This window comes from Lampetra planeri, chromosome 4, assembly GCF_965212315.1.
Source record: "Lampetra planeri chromosome 4, kcLamPlan1.2.h2, whole genome shotgun sequence".
NCBI lineage: Eukaryota > Metazoa > Chordata > Hyperoartia > Petromyzontiformes > Petromyzontidae > Lampetra > Lampetra planeri.
The window spans coordinates 12,666,777-12,682,974 of record NC_136110.1 but is presented as its reverse complement, the minus strand read 5'-3'; the positions used below and the strand labels follow the sequence as shown (position 1 = coordinate 12,682,974).

General features: G+C 49.1%; 1 protein-coding gene across 9 annotated transcripts in view; it reads right to left on the bottom strand.

The window, feature by feature from the left end:
• Positions 1-337: 337 nt before the first annotated feature.
• LOC144717707 (regulator of G-protein signaling 14-like) overlaps positions 338-16,198 on the bottom strand; it is a 144,382-nt gene continuing 128,521 nt past the window's right edge. For 8 of the 9 annotated variants that reach the window (XM_078593285.1, XM_078593284.1, XM_078593281.1 and 5 more), the window contains 9 exons: positions 13,919-14,108; positions 13,090-13,187; positions 12,052-12,261; positions 9,446-9,519; positions 8,496-8,622; positions 6,257-6,347; positions 4,863-4,936; positions 2,843-2,924; positions 338-2,250 (listed from right to left, as the gene is read on the bottom strand). In XM_078593285.1, the coding sequence (XP_078449411.1) occupies positions 1,274-2,250; positions 2,843-2,924; positions 4,863-4,936; positions 6,257-6,347; positions 8,496-8,622; positions 9,446-9,519; positions 12,052-12,261; positions 13,090-13,187; positions 13,919-14,108 (1,923 nt within the window). In that variant the 3' untranslated portion in view covers positions 338-1,273. The remainder of the gene's footprint in view (positions 2,251-2,842; positions 2,925-4,862; positions 4,937-6,256; positions 6,348-8,495; positions 8,623-9,445; positions 9,520-12,051; positions 12,262-13,089; positions 13,188-13,918; positions 14,109-16,198) is intronic. The other variant, XM_078593283.1, reaches the window with a different exon arrangement.

Below are 16,198 nucleotides of genomic sequence, written 5' to 3'. Positions count from 1 at the left end.
GCTTTGGCAGCTGAGAAGCCCCGACAAGTGTAGCCGTACTAAGTCAGCAATTGCTGCACGCGGCCGCTTTTTCGCAACACGATCAAACATCGCCCACTCACAGAGCTTTGTACTCAGGTTTTACTTTTTGCCCGATTGGTTTTTTTCTTCAAATTACAGGTGATAGGTCTTGCCAACCGAGTTCGATTCCCATTCATGGCTAACGTTGAGTGGCGAGTGATAGCTGACCCATTCTCTGGGTCACCCCTTTCACCAACCCACAACTGACCAGTGTGGTGAAATATGGTCAAACAATATCCGTGACAGACACTGTATGGGGGAGGCCTTATTCCAGCAATGGGTTGACAACGGGCTGTTTATTATCAATATAAACATTTGTCAGAAGAGACAAAATGGTTTCAATGGTCATAATCGTACAGAGTAATAACACACAAACAATGCGTACATTCATGTGTAGTATTGTTTACATATTAAACAAATTGAAACCTTTTGACCTACCACATTCCTCATGAACTCCCATTCCCTGCCGAGATCGCAGTCTTTATTGCCCCGGTGACCATGTTCGGTTTAGACTCTACAAGTCTATGTAAGGCCAGAGGGTTTCTATGTAAGGCCAGATGTTTCTCCAACAGTTTTAAACGTGATCCAGATATGGTGGCACAAGACACGAATCTCTACCTTGTATGTTCACAGCCTGACCAAAATGTATTGGTTCCGACTAACGCTCGTCATAAAGATTATATCGGTAACAGCTGCGCTGTGGTGTCAACGTGTAATAAAGCACTTGTAAATAATACAAACAACAAATAGGCTGTTACATGATGTACCAAGAAAATAAGGAGTGCTACCGTGTTTCAGACATTAGCTGATTGGAAGAAAAAAGTGCAACTGGTCATACGATGTATAAAAACAGAGACGGTGCAGTTTTAATTGCTGAAAAAAATTAAAATAATTTTAAACCAGACGCCGTGATACATCCGTACGTTGTGCCCCCCGCGGTGTTTGGTCCAGCGAATGTAGTGGAAGAGTTGAGGGCCTGTGCAGCAAAGTTGAAGCAGTTGCGTGGAAAATCCACGAGAGCGATATTTATGGAATTAATTTATTATACTTTTCGGAAACATACAATGTTGACTGCACTGTGGGTTAATATTTTTTATTAATTTTCTGAGCGTGAATTCTTTCTTTTTTTGTAAATAACTAAAAAAAATGTCACTCGCAGGCCAAGACGTCTGGCTCTTACACCTTTCACTTTGTACCGTGCGGACGACTCATGTTAGGACTGCGATTCCGCATTCTGCGCGTCGAAGCCCAGAGGAGCAGCTCTGCTGTTCTCCGTGCTCTCCGCAGTCGCCGCGTCCTCCGTCGACGAGCCCTCCGTGCCGTCAGATTTGTCCGAGTCGGCCGGCAGCGACGGCAGTGCTTTCTCCGGCGGGCCCCCTTCCTCTGGAGGGGGTTCCGTCGGCCTCTGCGACTCTGGTGCCTGCTGTCCATTGGCTTTTTTTACATCCGATGAATTGTTTGCATTCTCGTTGAGGGAAGCGTCCACCACCTCTGGCGCCGTGACTGTACACACAAAGTTCACAAGCTCTTTCTCGGCCAACTCTTGTCCCGGTGCTGCCGCCGGTGGCGAGGCGTGGGAGTTCGGAGGGTGTGGAAATTCCACAATCACCTCCTCGGAGGAGGCCTTGCCAATCGCCTTGCTTCCATCCTGCAGCCGAGCCAGACCTTTGTTTTCGTGGCCGTGAGAGGCTTGCTTTGCGACCGCGTGCAAGTCCTCTGGTTTCTCTGCCTGCCCCGGAGCGCCTGCCGGCGTGTGAGTGACCCTGGATTCGAACATTATTGATATCTGCAACACGTTTGGCTGCAACTTTGGTCCACCACCCTGCTTCATCTCTAGGTGTGGACAGGAGGAGGACTGAGACACGGGCTGGTGTGCGTTGGGTGACAATTCCGATGCGAACGGCTGTTGGCCTGCTGTGCGGGGCGTGCTCTGTTGTTGGCCGCTCACTTGGCTCTCCACGCCCGAGGTCTGGCTCTGTGGCGTCGGCTGTTCCTTTGACGTCAAGCTCCCCGAAGGCACGCCTAGGCCCGTTCTGTCAGCTGCCGTGGAGGAGGATGAGGAGCAGGAGGGAGGCTCTGGACCCATGGCGACTCTCAGGAAGTCGGGCAGCACTAGGTCTTCTTTGCGCAGCAGACCACGCTGGTCATCAGCACGCCGCCGCTGTGCCCGGGACAGCAGCTCCAGCCACTCTGCACACCACGTGGAGTTCGCACACGGAGGACGCGCGACCACAGTTCTCAATCCCTCGTGCAAACACACACATAAGTGACACGGGTGAGCTAAAGTTCTTCATATATGTGGGCTACCTCTTTGTTACTGCCACTTGCTGTTGGATCATTTGAATGGTCTTGACTTGTAATGATTATTTGAGATCCTTTGTGTCAAATGGGAAACTCTACCTGATAAGTTTAACACGTATATCTAACACAATATTATCCTCAATAAAGGTTTTTTTGGGTTAGATCACGTAAATATAAATGCGTCGTTAAGTCTGCCACCACCCGACACAGCCGATTAGTAAATTGTCTCGTAAACAAAACGTATGCCAAGTAGTTACTACTTCAGCACACCGGTGTGTTGGAGAGTAAACCCACATCTACAATTCGAATACAACAACAACCAGCCTCATCTACCTGATAAACACTTGGTCCATAAAATTCTATGTTGGAAACCAAGGATCCCATTCTCGTCCGCAATAAATAACGACTCTCCCTCGATGATAGAAAAAAAGTTGCCATTTCAGAACATTGCAAATATCCACGAATGAAACCCCACACTTACCATCGCTATCTTTAGCTTTTGGCTGTGAAGCCTTCTTGCCCTTGGCAGCAGCGTCCTGCTCTGCGGGTGACTGTCCACTGGTCTGAAAAACGAGAGTTGACCACCAATTGCAAAGGTCACTTTTCTGTTGTTCGGTCATTGATTTTCATTGGTGCATAAGGAGTGTGGCGATGATAACTATTTAAATTGTCTATCCATGCTGGTGGTCAAAGTCACCATCATCTTCACTATCCACTTCACTCATCAGCTCTCATCATCATTTGCCATGTTCAACATTCATAATTTCCAGTGCCGACATCATCACCATTCTCCTCATCATCATTACCATCACCACCGTGACCATCTATATCCATCAAACCCATCGTAAAAATCAACATCTTTACCATCACCATCATCACAAATATTATTATCATCATGATCACCACGAACGTTGTCACCACCATACTTCATATACATCAACAATATAATCCACCATGAGTGTAGAAGATCTTTTCTGCTTTCAACAACATCCGGAGTGTCGACCAGGCAAGATTCTGACCTGACCATAAGCACCTGTAACCAGATGCTTGCACTGACAATGTTTTATCCAGACAGATGTCAGCGCTCTCCCACAGTGCATAAATCTACCTGGCGCATCTGTTCATCTCTAATTCCTCCATTCTTGCTTATGGAAGCAAAATGTTAAGGAGCTATATGCCCGGGGCACCGCAGTGGTGAGATGTTAGCTACCTCGCCTGGTATGCAGGAGGTCGTGGGTTCGATCCCGACCTTGACGCCTGCAGTTTGCGTGTCTCTCTTTCCCCGTGATCGTGTGAAATTTTCTCCGGGCCCTCTGGTTTTTCCCTCCACATTTAGAAACACGCATTTAGAGTATTTGGCTGCGAGAAATGTCCACGCGATAAGCAACTTCGTTGAGTTATCATTTGTGGCCAGGTCGCTTCTGAAAAATAACTAAATAGCTCAGTTGGGTCTTACCTGGTAAAATAAAAAAAGTTTCAGTTATTTTATAGTTTCAATTTCGAGATCTGCTCACCACGAGACGGCTCAGGAGAGAGTTTGTGTCGTTTTTCAATCCCTCCGTCAAAGGCACGCAGACTCCAGAGAGGTTGACTCTATGGTCCATAGCTTGGGTTGCATTGCCACAATCGCACCACTGTGGCCTGGATCTTACATTTTCTGTGGCTTATGACATTGTAGAATGAGCGGTGCGGGTTATTCTTGCACGCTCTGCACATTGCTACCGTGTACGACGCCGTCGCAGAATGAGTGGGCAAAGCTGAATTTGTTTACAATCGGTTACATTGTGAAGATTGTAAAAAAAAAACCCTACTTTGCCTCGTACATGTAGAGCCCTTTGACAAACCCACTACTCAATAAAGGAATCGCCCTCCCAAGTATAAATCCAAGTTTAAAATCCTGCTTAGCTACTTAGATCTGACAAGGTCAGGCACACTGCAGGTGATAAAAAAAAAATTAGTCAATCACCGATTATTCCTAATTGAATACGATTAGGCACTCACGTTTGATAATGCAGAGATAACAAGACAAGGCATTTGTTTTGTAACGGTTTCCAATGCAACGTTGTCCTCATAAGTGTTAATTAGCCATACATAAACAAGAGTGTCTGGGCTAAACACACACGTCGGCTTTCGCGACCAATATTATTCATAATAAAGGTTTTTGGGTTAGATCGCATATGAAGAATGGTTTTAACCTTCAATCCAATCCGAAGAAAGTGCTTCTGCTGCTTGGGATTTATCTTATTTGGTAGCCTACAAAAATTGGTCTTTGGTCCCAGTATGGTATCAAAATGTCCATCAAAGTAAAGGTCTAGCAAAGCGGTGGTAATTTCTTTGCTGAACTTTACTCTGTAGAAATACGCGACGCTATGTAGACGCCACCTTGAGTAAACTACCCAGCCTACAGGCGAGACACTTGAGACAAATCGCGAGGATCGGGCGGCAAGAGCGAATCGCAAGCGCCGCGGCGCTGGTGACAGCTGCGATTCACAGTGGATTACCTTCGATGCGAGTCCAGAGGAAGCCGGAGCAGAATTCACCTCACGCAGCTTGAATTTCCCGTCGATGGTCTTTTCTGTGGCATAACGCACACGACACTGATATGAGGAAAGGAAATACAACAATAGCACCGCTTTCCATCGATAATGAATATGTCCGGGGCCAGTGAAAACGTTCTGGTTACCGAAACGGCGATGTTTTGTCGAGTAACGTCAACCGTAGCTCGTTTAAGATAGCGCTCCTCCGATGTGTCCTAAGATTGCGCCGTGTATTGATCAACATTGAGGTTAGACGTTTCACTCCACGTGCCGGAAGCTTCTGCAGGAACTGAATTCCGACTTATCGCGTAACTCCTCGTCACGCACGGGAACAAGTTACGGTTGTCATCCAATTTAATTTCACCATTTTCGCCTTCCTCGTATCCACGACTTCACAGACGAAGATGATGTACACTTCACTTGGTATCGGACATTACCGGGAAAGCGAATGACCAAAATTCTCAGTGACATTTGTCAATCTCAACATCAGCAGCTGGTAAACAAGACAAAGATCCTCCGTAAAGCCTGAACAGACGGTTGGGGCAAGTGCTGTTAGCGAGTAGCACCTATGAAGGCCGGAACGGCACACGGGGGGGTGGACGGCCAGCACCACGCCTGGCCGCCTTTGTCTCTCTAGTGGCGATGTTTACACACCGCACCAGGTACTCAATTGAGGCTGAGTCGACCTAGGGGAGGAGGCCCAGAACAAGTTCAGATAATCGTCACCGGTGTTGGCCGTGAGCAGGAATCGCTCCCCACAACTGGTGAACAACAACAACCGCCATTCGCCACTAAGTGGCGGTGACGTCACCACGACGCTTGTGCCAGGCCTGGAACTGGTAAACACACATTATGACAAACACTATCGAGAGACTTGTTGGTTTTGAGAGCCCAAGGGCAATCTGTGATCTGTAAGTGGGTCCTCTGGAGCATCTCCAGTGAGAAACGTTGAAACCTTGGCTCCAGTGGCTCCTCTGGAACATCTGCGAGCGACCTTTCAACGTTTCAACTTGTTCAAGTTTGTTGTATTTAACAAGGTGAGAATTCAAGAGACGATTTGAAAGAATTACCCAGGTCACGGAAATGAAAGCAAAAACAAATAAAAGCAAATACAGCAATGAAGCAAACAGCAATCGGAGCAAAAACTAAATCTGTCGGAAATATTGCACAATCCTAAGTCGATGTTAAATTATACATTCCCTGTAACGTCAGTCGGCTAGAGCAGATTATTTTTATACCGATCACAGTACAATTACAATGAAGTCAGATAAACATTACACAGACAGAGGGCGATGATTGTACCAAAAAACAGACGAAAGATTTCTAGGTACAAAAATGCAAATCAAAAGGCCCGGTACCTTTGCTGTGGTTGGCAGCTTCGAGCACCACATGCTTGCCGTCCAGCTGAGACACAGGCACGCTCATGTCGAGCGCATCTGTGTTGCCGTGCTTAGAGGGCAGCGGCGACGGTACACGTGGCACGGGGGAAGGGAGACACGTGGGGAACAAAGTACGAACGTGCTTTTGTGAGTTTCATTCAGTACAGGATTCGACGAGGTTGGCTGTTGTTGAAACACGTGCATGGGCGGTGTGAACACGGTGGCCAGAGTAACATTCCCAGCCACGGCTAACGGCAACATGAAATGTAAACTATTACTATTTAAAATGTTTTATTTTACCACGTAAGGCCCATTGAGCTATATAGTTCTTTTTCAGAAGCGACCTGGCCACAAATGATAGCTCAACGAAGTGGCTTTTCACGTGTGAATTTCTAGCAGCCAAATACTCTAAAGGCATGTTTATAAATGTGGAGGGAAAAACCAGCGAACCCCGAGAAAAAACCACGCGATCACGGGGAGCACATGCAAACTCCGAATATACAGCAGGCGCCAGGGTTGGCATCGAATCCACGACCTCCTGAATACCAGGCGAGGTAGTTAACATCTTGCCACTGGGTCCACTTCCACTGACTGGCACTGACCAGCGTGGTGAAGTATCGTTCAAACAAACACCCATTACGGATACAGCAAGGGGAGGCCTTCATCCAGTAAGTGGTTTGACTGAGGGCTGTACATTATTGCTCATCACGAGAGTCAACGTGCTACATCACAACAAAATGTGAAATCAGAATTCATACAAATGTGACCACATCTCAAGGCGCTGTATAAAACGCGAGAGACGCGCATCGCTGACCACGGGGAAGCGGAGGGATTTGTTTTTGTTATGGCGAAGGGTGAAAAGTTTAGCAAGAGAGAGGGCGGTGGGGAAGATGGTGATTTTATTTTGTCCCCCAAAACATAAAAAAACGACTCCTATGTACAGGATTGCAACTCGATAAAAAGTCACGAAATCTTCCGATCATCCGCAGGCATTTTCAAGGAAAGGGGAGATAACCCCGGAAGTGGTGTAAAATCCCTTCCCTTATCCGCATCCGTGCCGACGAGTGGAATCATGTTTAGGGATAAATACAGAGATAGAAGAGGTGACAGGGGATAGATGTTCTAGATTCACAACCCACCAGGGAGAGAGAGATAAGCAAGACATTCACTGCATTCAGAAGCTGTGAGCGACATCGGAGGTATATTCTGATGAAATAGGAGAGAGATTAATTCAGATCACATTGCAATACAACAACATGTGGGTTGTGCCATCTAACGACCTGAAAACACTTTGCAGAGCTGAAACACATCACTGCTGCCAAGAGAGACAGCTGTTCTCGAGTCTGAGTCAATTGAGGAGGCAGAAATAACTTGTCTCGACTACACGTGTGGTGCATAGAGAGTGGGATTCCTCTTATTCGCAGTGAGGTGTATGTACGTTGAACGTCTTTCGCACCGTACGTAGCCAACCGTGATAATCGGAGGTGCGGGAGAAGGACAACAACCTAAGCACAAAAAGTAGCTCTAAAGAAATTAGTTTTCAATCTAGATTATTTAAGAGTGCATAGCTCCAGTGGCTTCCTAATATCGGAAGGAAGAGCATTCCAGACGGCCGCAGAAGCGCATCTGAAAGCGCGCGATGCAGTGACCGTCTGTGTGGGAGGCGCTGTATGCGGATCCCGCTATCTCGTTTGGTTTCACGTCGCACGGCGTGTCACTGTCCGGTACAACACGCGGTGCGACCTGGAAACACAGCGCAACGGCAAGGATCCATGTGGCGTGTCAGTTCAGGTCTACAACCTCTCACAGAAGCCGCTCGTCTGTTCACCATCATGCGGAGGTGAACAACAACCTTTTGTCGTGGTTTGAGATACCGTGTGTACGTAATGTTGAACTTCTTTCACACCGTACTTAGCCAACCGTGCGAATCGGAGGTGAGGAGGGATAACAAACTAAACACAAAAAGCACTTCTAAACAAATGAGTTTTAAAGTGCATCATACCTCACAAGCGGCTTCATAATATCAGAAGGAAGAGCGTTCTAGACGGGCCGCGGAAGCGCATCCGAAAGCGCGCGATGCGGCGACCCGTCTTTGTTCGCTGGCGAGTCAAAAGCCGCCGCCGCTACGAGGATGACCGGAGTTTGCGTGTCAAATGTACTTCATCTGAGCGTGGCCTCCCTGTGGCCGGCGCGCCGCCGACCGCGACGCCGCACTCACCATGTAGGCCACCATGTCCTTGAGCTTGAGGCCGTACTTGAGGACCACCGAGTGGAGGACGTCCTCCACCGCCTTGTTGGGCTTGGCCTTGACGCCCACCGACTTGGTGATGGGCAGCAGATCAAGTCTGGCGGAGGCACGGAAGCGCGAGGATATTTCTCGTTACGTGTAACGTTTTGACACGTTTCCTAATTTTATTAAAACTGTGCTACTGACGGAGTGTCTTGAGAAGTACAAATGTGAATTCGGAAACTCTCGCAAGAGCGGTGCATAACACCAACGTTCCATCTTAACTAAGTTCCTGAAATTGTCTTTCGCGGTGTAATATTTAACCTGCATTAAAAGAGAATCAGCTGCCGTATACACTGCAGGGATTTAACGAAATTAGCCATCAATGCGATAAGGATTTTGATTAATTGGGCGCTTGCTTAAATGCCGTGTGAATTCAAAGTGCTTTCCATCGCATCTCAAACACTTCAATACCCTGCTACGGTCTAGCCTAGTGGTCCCCTCCAGCAGGCCCGGACTGGCCATAGGTCACACAGCAAAATCACGCTCACACGTCGTCACATCGCAACATCCAGTTACTAGTACTACACAGTTTGTCGCACAACCCATAAAAAAATGTGTATAATTGCCCATAGCCCGAATTTGGGGCCAGTGTGTTTACAAATGCTTGGGCCGATTTTATGTCCCAGTCCGCCATTGCCCCCCAGTAGTGGCAGCTGTCCCTGTGCGGCACACAAGGCATACGCAGTACCGGCTGGCAAATGGGCACGAGTCTTCCAGCAGGGGGGTGGGGGGCGATGTTGCAACGGCGGTGTTTCCGAATTAAGTGAACTTTAATTTTAACTTCTTTTGCACCCGTACATAGCCAACTGCTAATCGGAGGTGCTTGGTGATGGTGGTGGCGATGGTGATGGTGGTGGTGTCGTGAATGCATCTCCAACCTGAAGAGGATCCTGCGCTCCAGCCGGATTTCCCTGTTTGCGAGAGTCAGGCTCTCTTGTTCCAACACCAACTGCTGTAAACATAAAAGAGGAAAATTTAAGTTTTAAATACCAGGGCACATCGTACGTTTCACGATGTCTCACGATTGATCAGAATTGCTTACATCTCTTTATGAAGGGGCACTGCGGTGGCAAGATGTTAACTACCTCGCCTGTTATGCAGGAGGTCGTGGGTTCGATCCCGACCCTAATGCCTGCTTTATATTTGGAGTTTGCATGTTGTGTGCAATTTTCTTCGGGTCCTCCGGTTTTTTCCCTACACATTTAGAAACATGTGTTGAGAGTATTTACATTTCCACACGATAATCCACTTAGTTGTGCTTTCATTTGTGTCCAGGTCGCTTTTGGAAAAAATATAAAAAGCTCAGTGGGCCGTACCTGGTATAAATGTGTTATATATATAATAATGTCCAATAAAAACACGTATTTTTTTTGTCATTTCATTATCTACATGCCCTATGGATCGTTTAAGTTTGGTTATAAGGAGCTTTTGTAGCCTCAGGTGGCGGTAACACCGCGGACGTGAAAATCCCTTGCTGGCGTCACTGCCGGCAGAAGGGCCTCCACCCAGCTGAGGGTATTTTGGTCTCCTCTTCCACTACTGGCCAATCGTCTTGGGGGGGGAATGGGAGTACCCACACTTTACCCCACCAGACGCGACCTGCCCGTCGACTGAGCGTGGCGGGGTACTCATTTACACTGCCGGGTGGACGAGAGGTGGGAGGAATCAAAATAAAACCTTCCCATTGTTTCAAATTCCACGCCGGGAGATGGAGCGAGTGACCTCTGGCTTGCAAGTCCGGCGTGCCGACCGTCGCCCTCTTGGCAGCTCCATATGGCTTGAAACGACCAACTTGCATTTTGTTCATATAATAGAGGTCTTTTTGGGGTTAGATCGTGTAAATATATAAATCTGTCGTTAAACCCACCACCACCCGACACAGCCGACTGGTAAGGGTTGTGACGTAAACAGAACGTGCCAATTCGTCACGAGTACAGCACACCGGTGTGTTGGAGAGCCAAGACACAACATTTTGTTCACCGAGCAGTAATAATGAAGCCGCTGGGAGAGCGACGCTACTACCGCTGATGATTTCACCAACCACCCGAACCAACGCTGAAGATCCGCTCCAACTCCCTTTCGTCCATTTCCTTGTCACTCGCACTGCAGGCCTGAGCGCATCTTAAGCGCAAACAACAATTTGAGGACGGGCGGCGGCCTTGTAGGTCAATCAACGATTCAGCCGAGGAGACCAAACTTGTTAAACAACGATGAAACTACGTCGCCAGCCTTCGGTGGACACGTGTCGAGGAACAAAGGTGGGGTTTGAGCTGCTGAACCACCCCCAGTTAGTGTCCTCGTCCGGTTAGCCTGCAAGCTCTTGGCAGTCGCGCCAACGCACTACCCCCATGGCTCTCCACAGCGGGTTTTTTTTCCAGGCAGTACTGAAAAGCGTGTTAGGCACCGCTTTCCAACAATTCTCTCCACGTGCCGGAAGCTTCTTCAAGAACTGAACGTCCCCACACGCTGAGAGATTCTCCAAGCTCCACGTGTGCAGAAGTTTGCAGCACGCGGAGCGAATCGTCGAACAATGCGCGGCACAGCCCTCAAAAGGGGCGCCTCAGTGGCGAGATGTTAACTACCTCGCCTGCTATGCAGGAGGCCGTGGGTTCGATCCTGACCCTGACACCTGCTGTATATTTGAAGTTTGTGTGTCTCTCTCTCTGTGGTCGCGTGGATTTTTCTCCGGTTCCTCCGGTTTTTCCCTCCACATTTAGAATCAACATCACGCGTTTAGAGTATTTGGCAACTGCTATACATTTACACGCGAAAAGCCACTTTGTTGAGCTATAATTTGTGGGCAGGTCGCTTCTGAAAAAGAGCTATAAATAGCTTAGTAACCTTACCTGGTAAAATAAAAAAAATACTGGAGTTGAGTGAAGTAAAACACACCGGAGGATCTACACGGCACGATCGCGGAAACCCACCCCGACGGCGTGGCGCACGGCGGCCATGCATTCGAATGGACGCGGTCCGAGTTGAGAAGATGAAGAAAAAAATCTCACAATTACAGAAGACATGAGAACTACATGTAAATGACAAAATAAATAGGCGGACAACACTCTGTTGAGTGAGATATCACGACGAATGACATCAACGCGGCGACCAAACATCAATCATCGATATCCTGGTGTAGTTGTTTCTCTGCATCTACGTCAGCCAATACTCAGGTCGCTCTCTTGCTGATCAGATCACCCGCAGGTTGCCCAATCATCGCCCACGACTGGCAGACTAATGCCACGAGCCACTCGCACGAAGCTCATGGCCCACCCTCCCGGTCTTCGGCAAGTCCACTCAGCTCCACATCCTCCCGTGGCGCGTCAGCGCAGAGTCTGCCCTGACCCCCGTTGCTCTCGTAAACTCGCGCCAGGATGAGTCCCGTGCACAGCTCCTCTTAGCCGGTGCTGTCCCCATTTCTTCCTCTTCACCGTGAAATCCTCTGGTAATCTGGCGAGTGGCGTGTCCAAGAGGCGGAGCGACTCACCCGGTCGCCATTCACCAGGAAGACGTCGAGGGCTACGACCGCGAGGCCGCGCTTGTCGCACAGCGGGCGCAGCGCCTCGCGCACCGACAGCTCGGCGCTCACGGTGATCACGGCCGACGAGCCGTCGGGCAGCAGCACGCGGCACAGGGGGCCCACGCGGCCCTTCTCCTGCGCGGCCCCGTCCCCCGCCTCCACGGGGCCCATCTGGCCCTGCAAAGACAAAAGCGTAGGATTTGCCCGGATAGGCTTTCAGTAGACTGCTGGGACAAGGGCCCTCGCAGGCCCTGCAGAGGTGAAGGCCTCCCGTGTAGGCCGTAACAGACTGTTGGCTCAAGTGCCGTCAGCGATCACCTATTAAGGCCACGATGGCCCAGCCGCCTTTGTCTCCCCAGTGCTGATGTTGACACATGGTCACCAGGTACTCATTTAGTTGTGAGTCCACCCTCAATTGAGAGCGGCCTCAGTGGTCATTTGAGCAGAGAAACAGCCGCCATTTCTGTTCTCAGAAGCTGCAGTGGTGGATCACACCGCAATTTTTTTTTTCATTTTACCAGGTAAGGTCCACTGAGCTATGTAGCTCTTTTGAGAAGCGATCTGGCCACAAATGGTAGCTCAACAAAGTGGCGTATCACGTGGAAATTGATAAACTAATTTCTTTAGAACTGCTTTCTGTTTTTACCAGCGCTGTTGGCTACGACTGCTTTCCACAAGAAGTTTAACATACACACATGCAAATGTGCCAAATACTCGAAATCAGTGTTCTTCATTGCAAGGCCCGTGGGCCACTGGCGGGCCCTGGTGGCTTTTAGTGCGGCCCCTGACATACAGCTCCCGACAATACACAAATGCGAAAACAGCACATACAGGCGGTGTGGTGGCCCTCGCACTGACTGAAATCTTATTGGCAAAAGTGCCCCCCCCTCAAAAAATTAGCTCCAAATGCATTCACAGTATTGCTTTGGAATATTTTAGAAATTTTTGTTAAAACGGCATTACGCTTCTTCCCAGATTCTCAGCGTCGCCATGCCAGCGCCTCACCTCGCTCGAGGCCGCTAGCGAAGGCGGAGAATGGAATTCACTCTTGGTGGTCGTCAGGGACCCGACGGAGTTGGAGCGCGCCATGTCCACGCTCGAGTCTGCAGCACAAATCACCGCAGCGCAGCGTGCCCCACGGCACAACACCACGTAAACAAAAACCCACCCACGCCATCGGCAGCGGCTTCCCACGAATTAAACGATTCCCGCAAGACAGGGGGCACATAGGAAGGAAGAGCAGTTCCAGATGGCCGCAGAAGCGCATCTGAAAGCGCCGCGCAATGCGGTGACCTCACCGTCACTACCCCATACCGCATCCGGCTACCCGCACCTGCGACTAGCACAGTCGGCTATGTACGGTGCGAAAGAAGTTCAACGTACGTACATGCGTACGGCCACGTGTTGAAAGTTGGTGTGGTTCTACGAGTGAATAGTTCACCGATGGTTTTTAGATTACAAATACACAGTGACCCGTTCATTTGGCAACCATCAATGACTGCTGCGATGCTATATGTGGTACGTACTGGAAAACCCACTTCAACGTGCACTTAACTAAAGTAACTGTATTGAATATGCACAACTACTGGCAACCAAGCCTGCCGTTTGTGCGCGTCTGTAGTTCAAGATATCGTCATCAGCACGCGTGTCGAGTGACACGGAGAGTGTGATGGAATCACAACTCTACCGGTCGTGGTGTAGCGTGTTGGTGTAGCGTGGCGGTGTAGCGTGGTGGTGTAGTGTGGTGTAGGGTGGTGGTGTAGCGTGGTGATGTAGCGTGGTGTAGCGTGTTGGTGTAGCGTGGCGGTGTAGCGTGGTGTATTCACAACCCTACCGGAGGTGGAGTCGTGCTCATCTCCGCGTCTGCCCGTGCGGGGGATGCTCGACTTGCTGCCGATGATCCAGGGAAAGCCGCCAACTCCGTGTATCCCACCACCGCCACTACCAACAGAGCTCCCCACTTTCCTTCTGCCTTCCTCCTCATCCTCCCCGGCAGCTTTCGTCGCCTTCGCCTTTTTGGTCGACTGTTAAATGGACGAGAAAAACACAACGAATCAACGTCGTTTCAATCACTTTGGTTTTCGTACGACGTCGTTTATGCAATGGCATCACACGACGCTGCGCAATCCGCAAAGCACAGAGGCGCAGAGGTCAAGGTGCGCTCAGCCACTTCATTCGTTTTCATGCACGTAGGAGGAAAACGGAGCACCAAGAGAAAACCGACACGCTGGTGAAGGTAGCAAGACTCTATCCCGCCGAGGTGGGACGGATGGAGGTAAGTCCTTGGCGTTCTCGTACCGCCATCCGCTTTGGCGAGCAAGTGCGGGGCACTTCGGTGCCCGCAGAAAGGGAGTTTCACAACGTGAGTGCGAACCAGCAAGACTCACCTACGGGGATAGATTACAGGCCACGTGCATAGCCACCATCGCCCGCTGGTTATCATTACTATCATCATCATCACCATCATCACCTTCATCATTACCATCATCATCACCATTGCATCATGGTCACTCCCATCGCCAACACCATTGACAACTCCGAAATGTCTCCACTATAATCATCATCATCATCATCACCATCTTATCATTTGGTTACAGCAAAAGTTTCACAAAGTGTAATCCCCCCCCCAAAGGGACACTTTTTTTCCCGCGTAAATACTCGTTACATGGTGTTGTCTATCGAAATTGAAAGTTTAACCGTTCGGATAGCAACCGACTTAGTGCTGCGTGGAAGCGAATCATCAAATAATACATGCATGCCTATACAGGCCACCATACTTAAATAGAGATTACCGTTGCTACGGCTATTTTAATACACACAGTGGACAGGAAGGACAATATCAAAGGGCTCACATAATGCACATGCATAATGTACGTTGGCTCATTAATCCCCCCGCCACCCCCACTTTGCACAAGAGCACAGAAGCGTGGTCATCACATCTACGTCTCTATATAAGGAACAAAACAGGTGGACTTATCCACAAATCTGGCTGTCGCCTGATGAAGCTAGTTGTAATTACTGGCGAAATGTCATACTCAGATTGTAAATGTTGTGGCTTGGCTCTCCAACACACCGGTGTGCTGTACTAGTGACGAATTGGCCACGTTCTGCTTACGTGACAACCCCTAATTAGTTGGCTGTGTCGGGTGGTGGCGGGTTTTAACGACACATTTATATATTTACACGATCTAACCCAAAAAAAACTAAATTATGGTGTTGTTTTAGCAATTGCAGGAGTTTCGACAAAATCTATGCATGGAGGCGACTTCATTCTTGGTCACATAACCAACTCGGGATCCACTTGGGTGCCGTTAATTTTGGTTAGGAAAGAACAACAGTCAAACAACACCTCTCGTGGTACCACTCCCCTTTCGTCTCACACTTCTGCCCACTGCATCCCCTCGTTATTCACCAACTTGCTATCCGTGATGTTCGCTACCCACGAATCGCATCTGGAACTCTACACGACTATTGCTCCGAGAGAGAGTGAGAAAGAAAGTGACGAGAGAGGAAGTGATGAAATAAAGTGATGTGAGAAATATTGTTGAGTCTTTCAGTAAAGTCATAAATAAATAACAAACACATTCCTGCGGAGGGAGCTGGTAGGAACGTTGGGTTGCTTGGTCAATGGCCAGGGTCAATGGCGGCGTGGTGTATTCCGCAAATATGGCCGACTGTGAGGGCGGGCACAAGCCGGCGTGAGTAGGTTAACATTGGGTTTTATAAGGGCACCACGGGGTGACCAGCCCCTCCCCACCCAGCCCCACTCCTCCCACCCCCCACCCAGCCCCACCCTCCCCACCCAGCCCCTCCCCACACTCCCCACCCAGCCCCTTCCCACCCAGCCCCTTACCACCCTCCCCTCTCCACCTAGCCCCACCCCTCCCATTTTTGGATGCACGACGGACAGACGGACACAATAATTCCCTGTGGGCTGGTGGTACCAGGTGGTTCCTACCAGTAAAATAACAAATGTTACTTTCTTTGAACCTATCTACGTGACTTTACCGAAAGACCCAAGAATATGAATTCCTGCAGTCACGAAAGCTTTAAGTCAAGATTTGATGTGAGAAAGTGATGAGATAAATTTACTGTATTTAATAGCTTATTTACG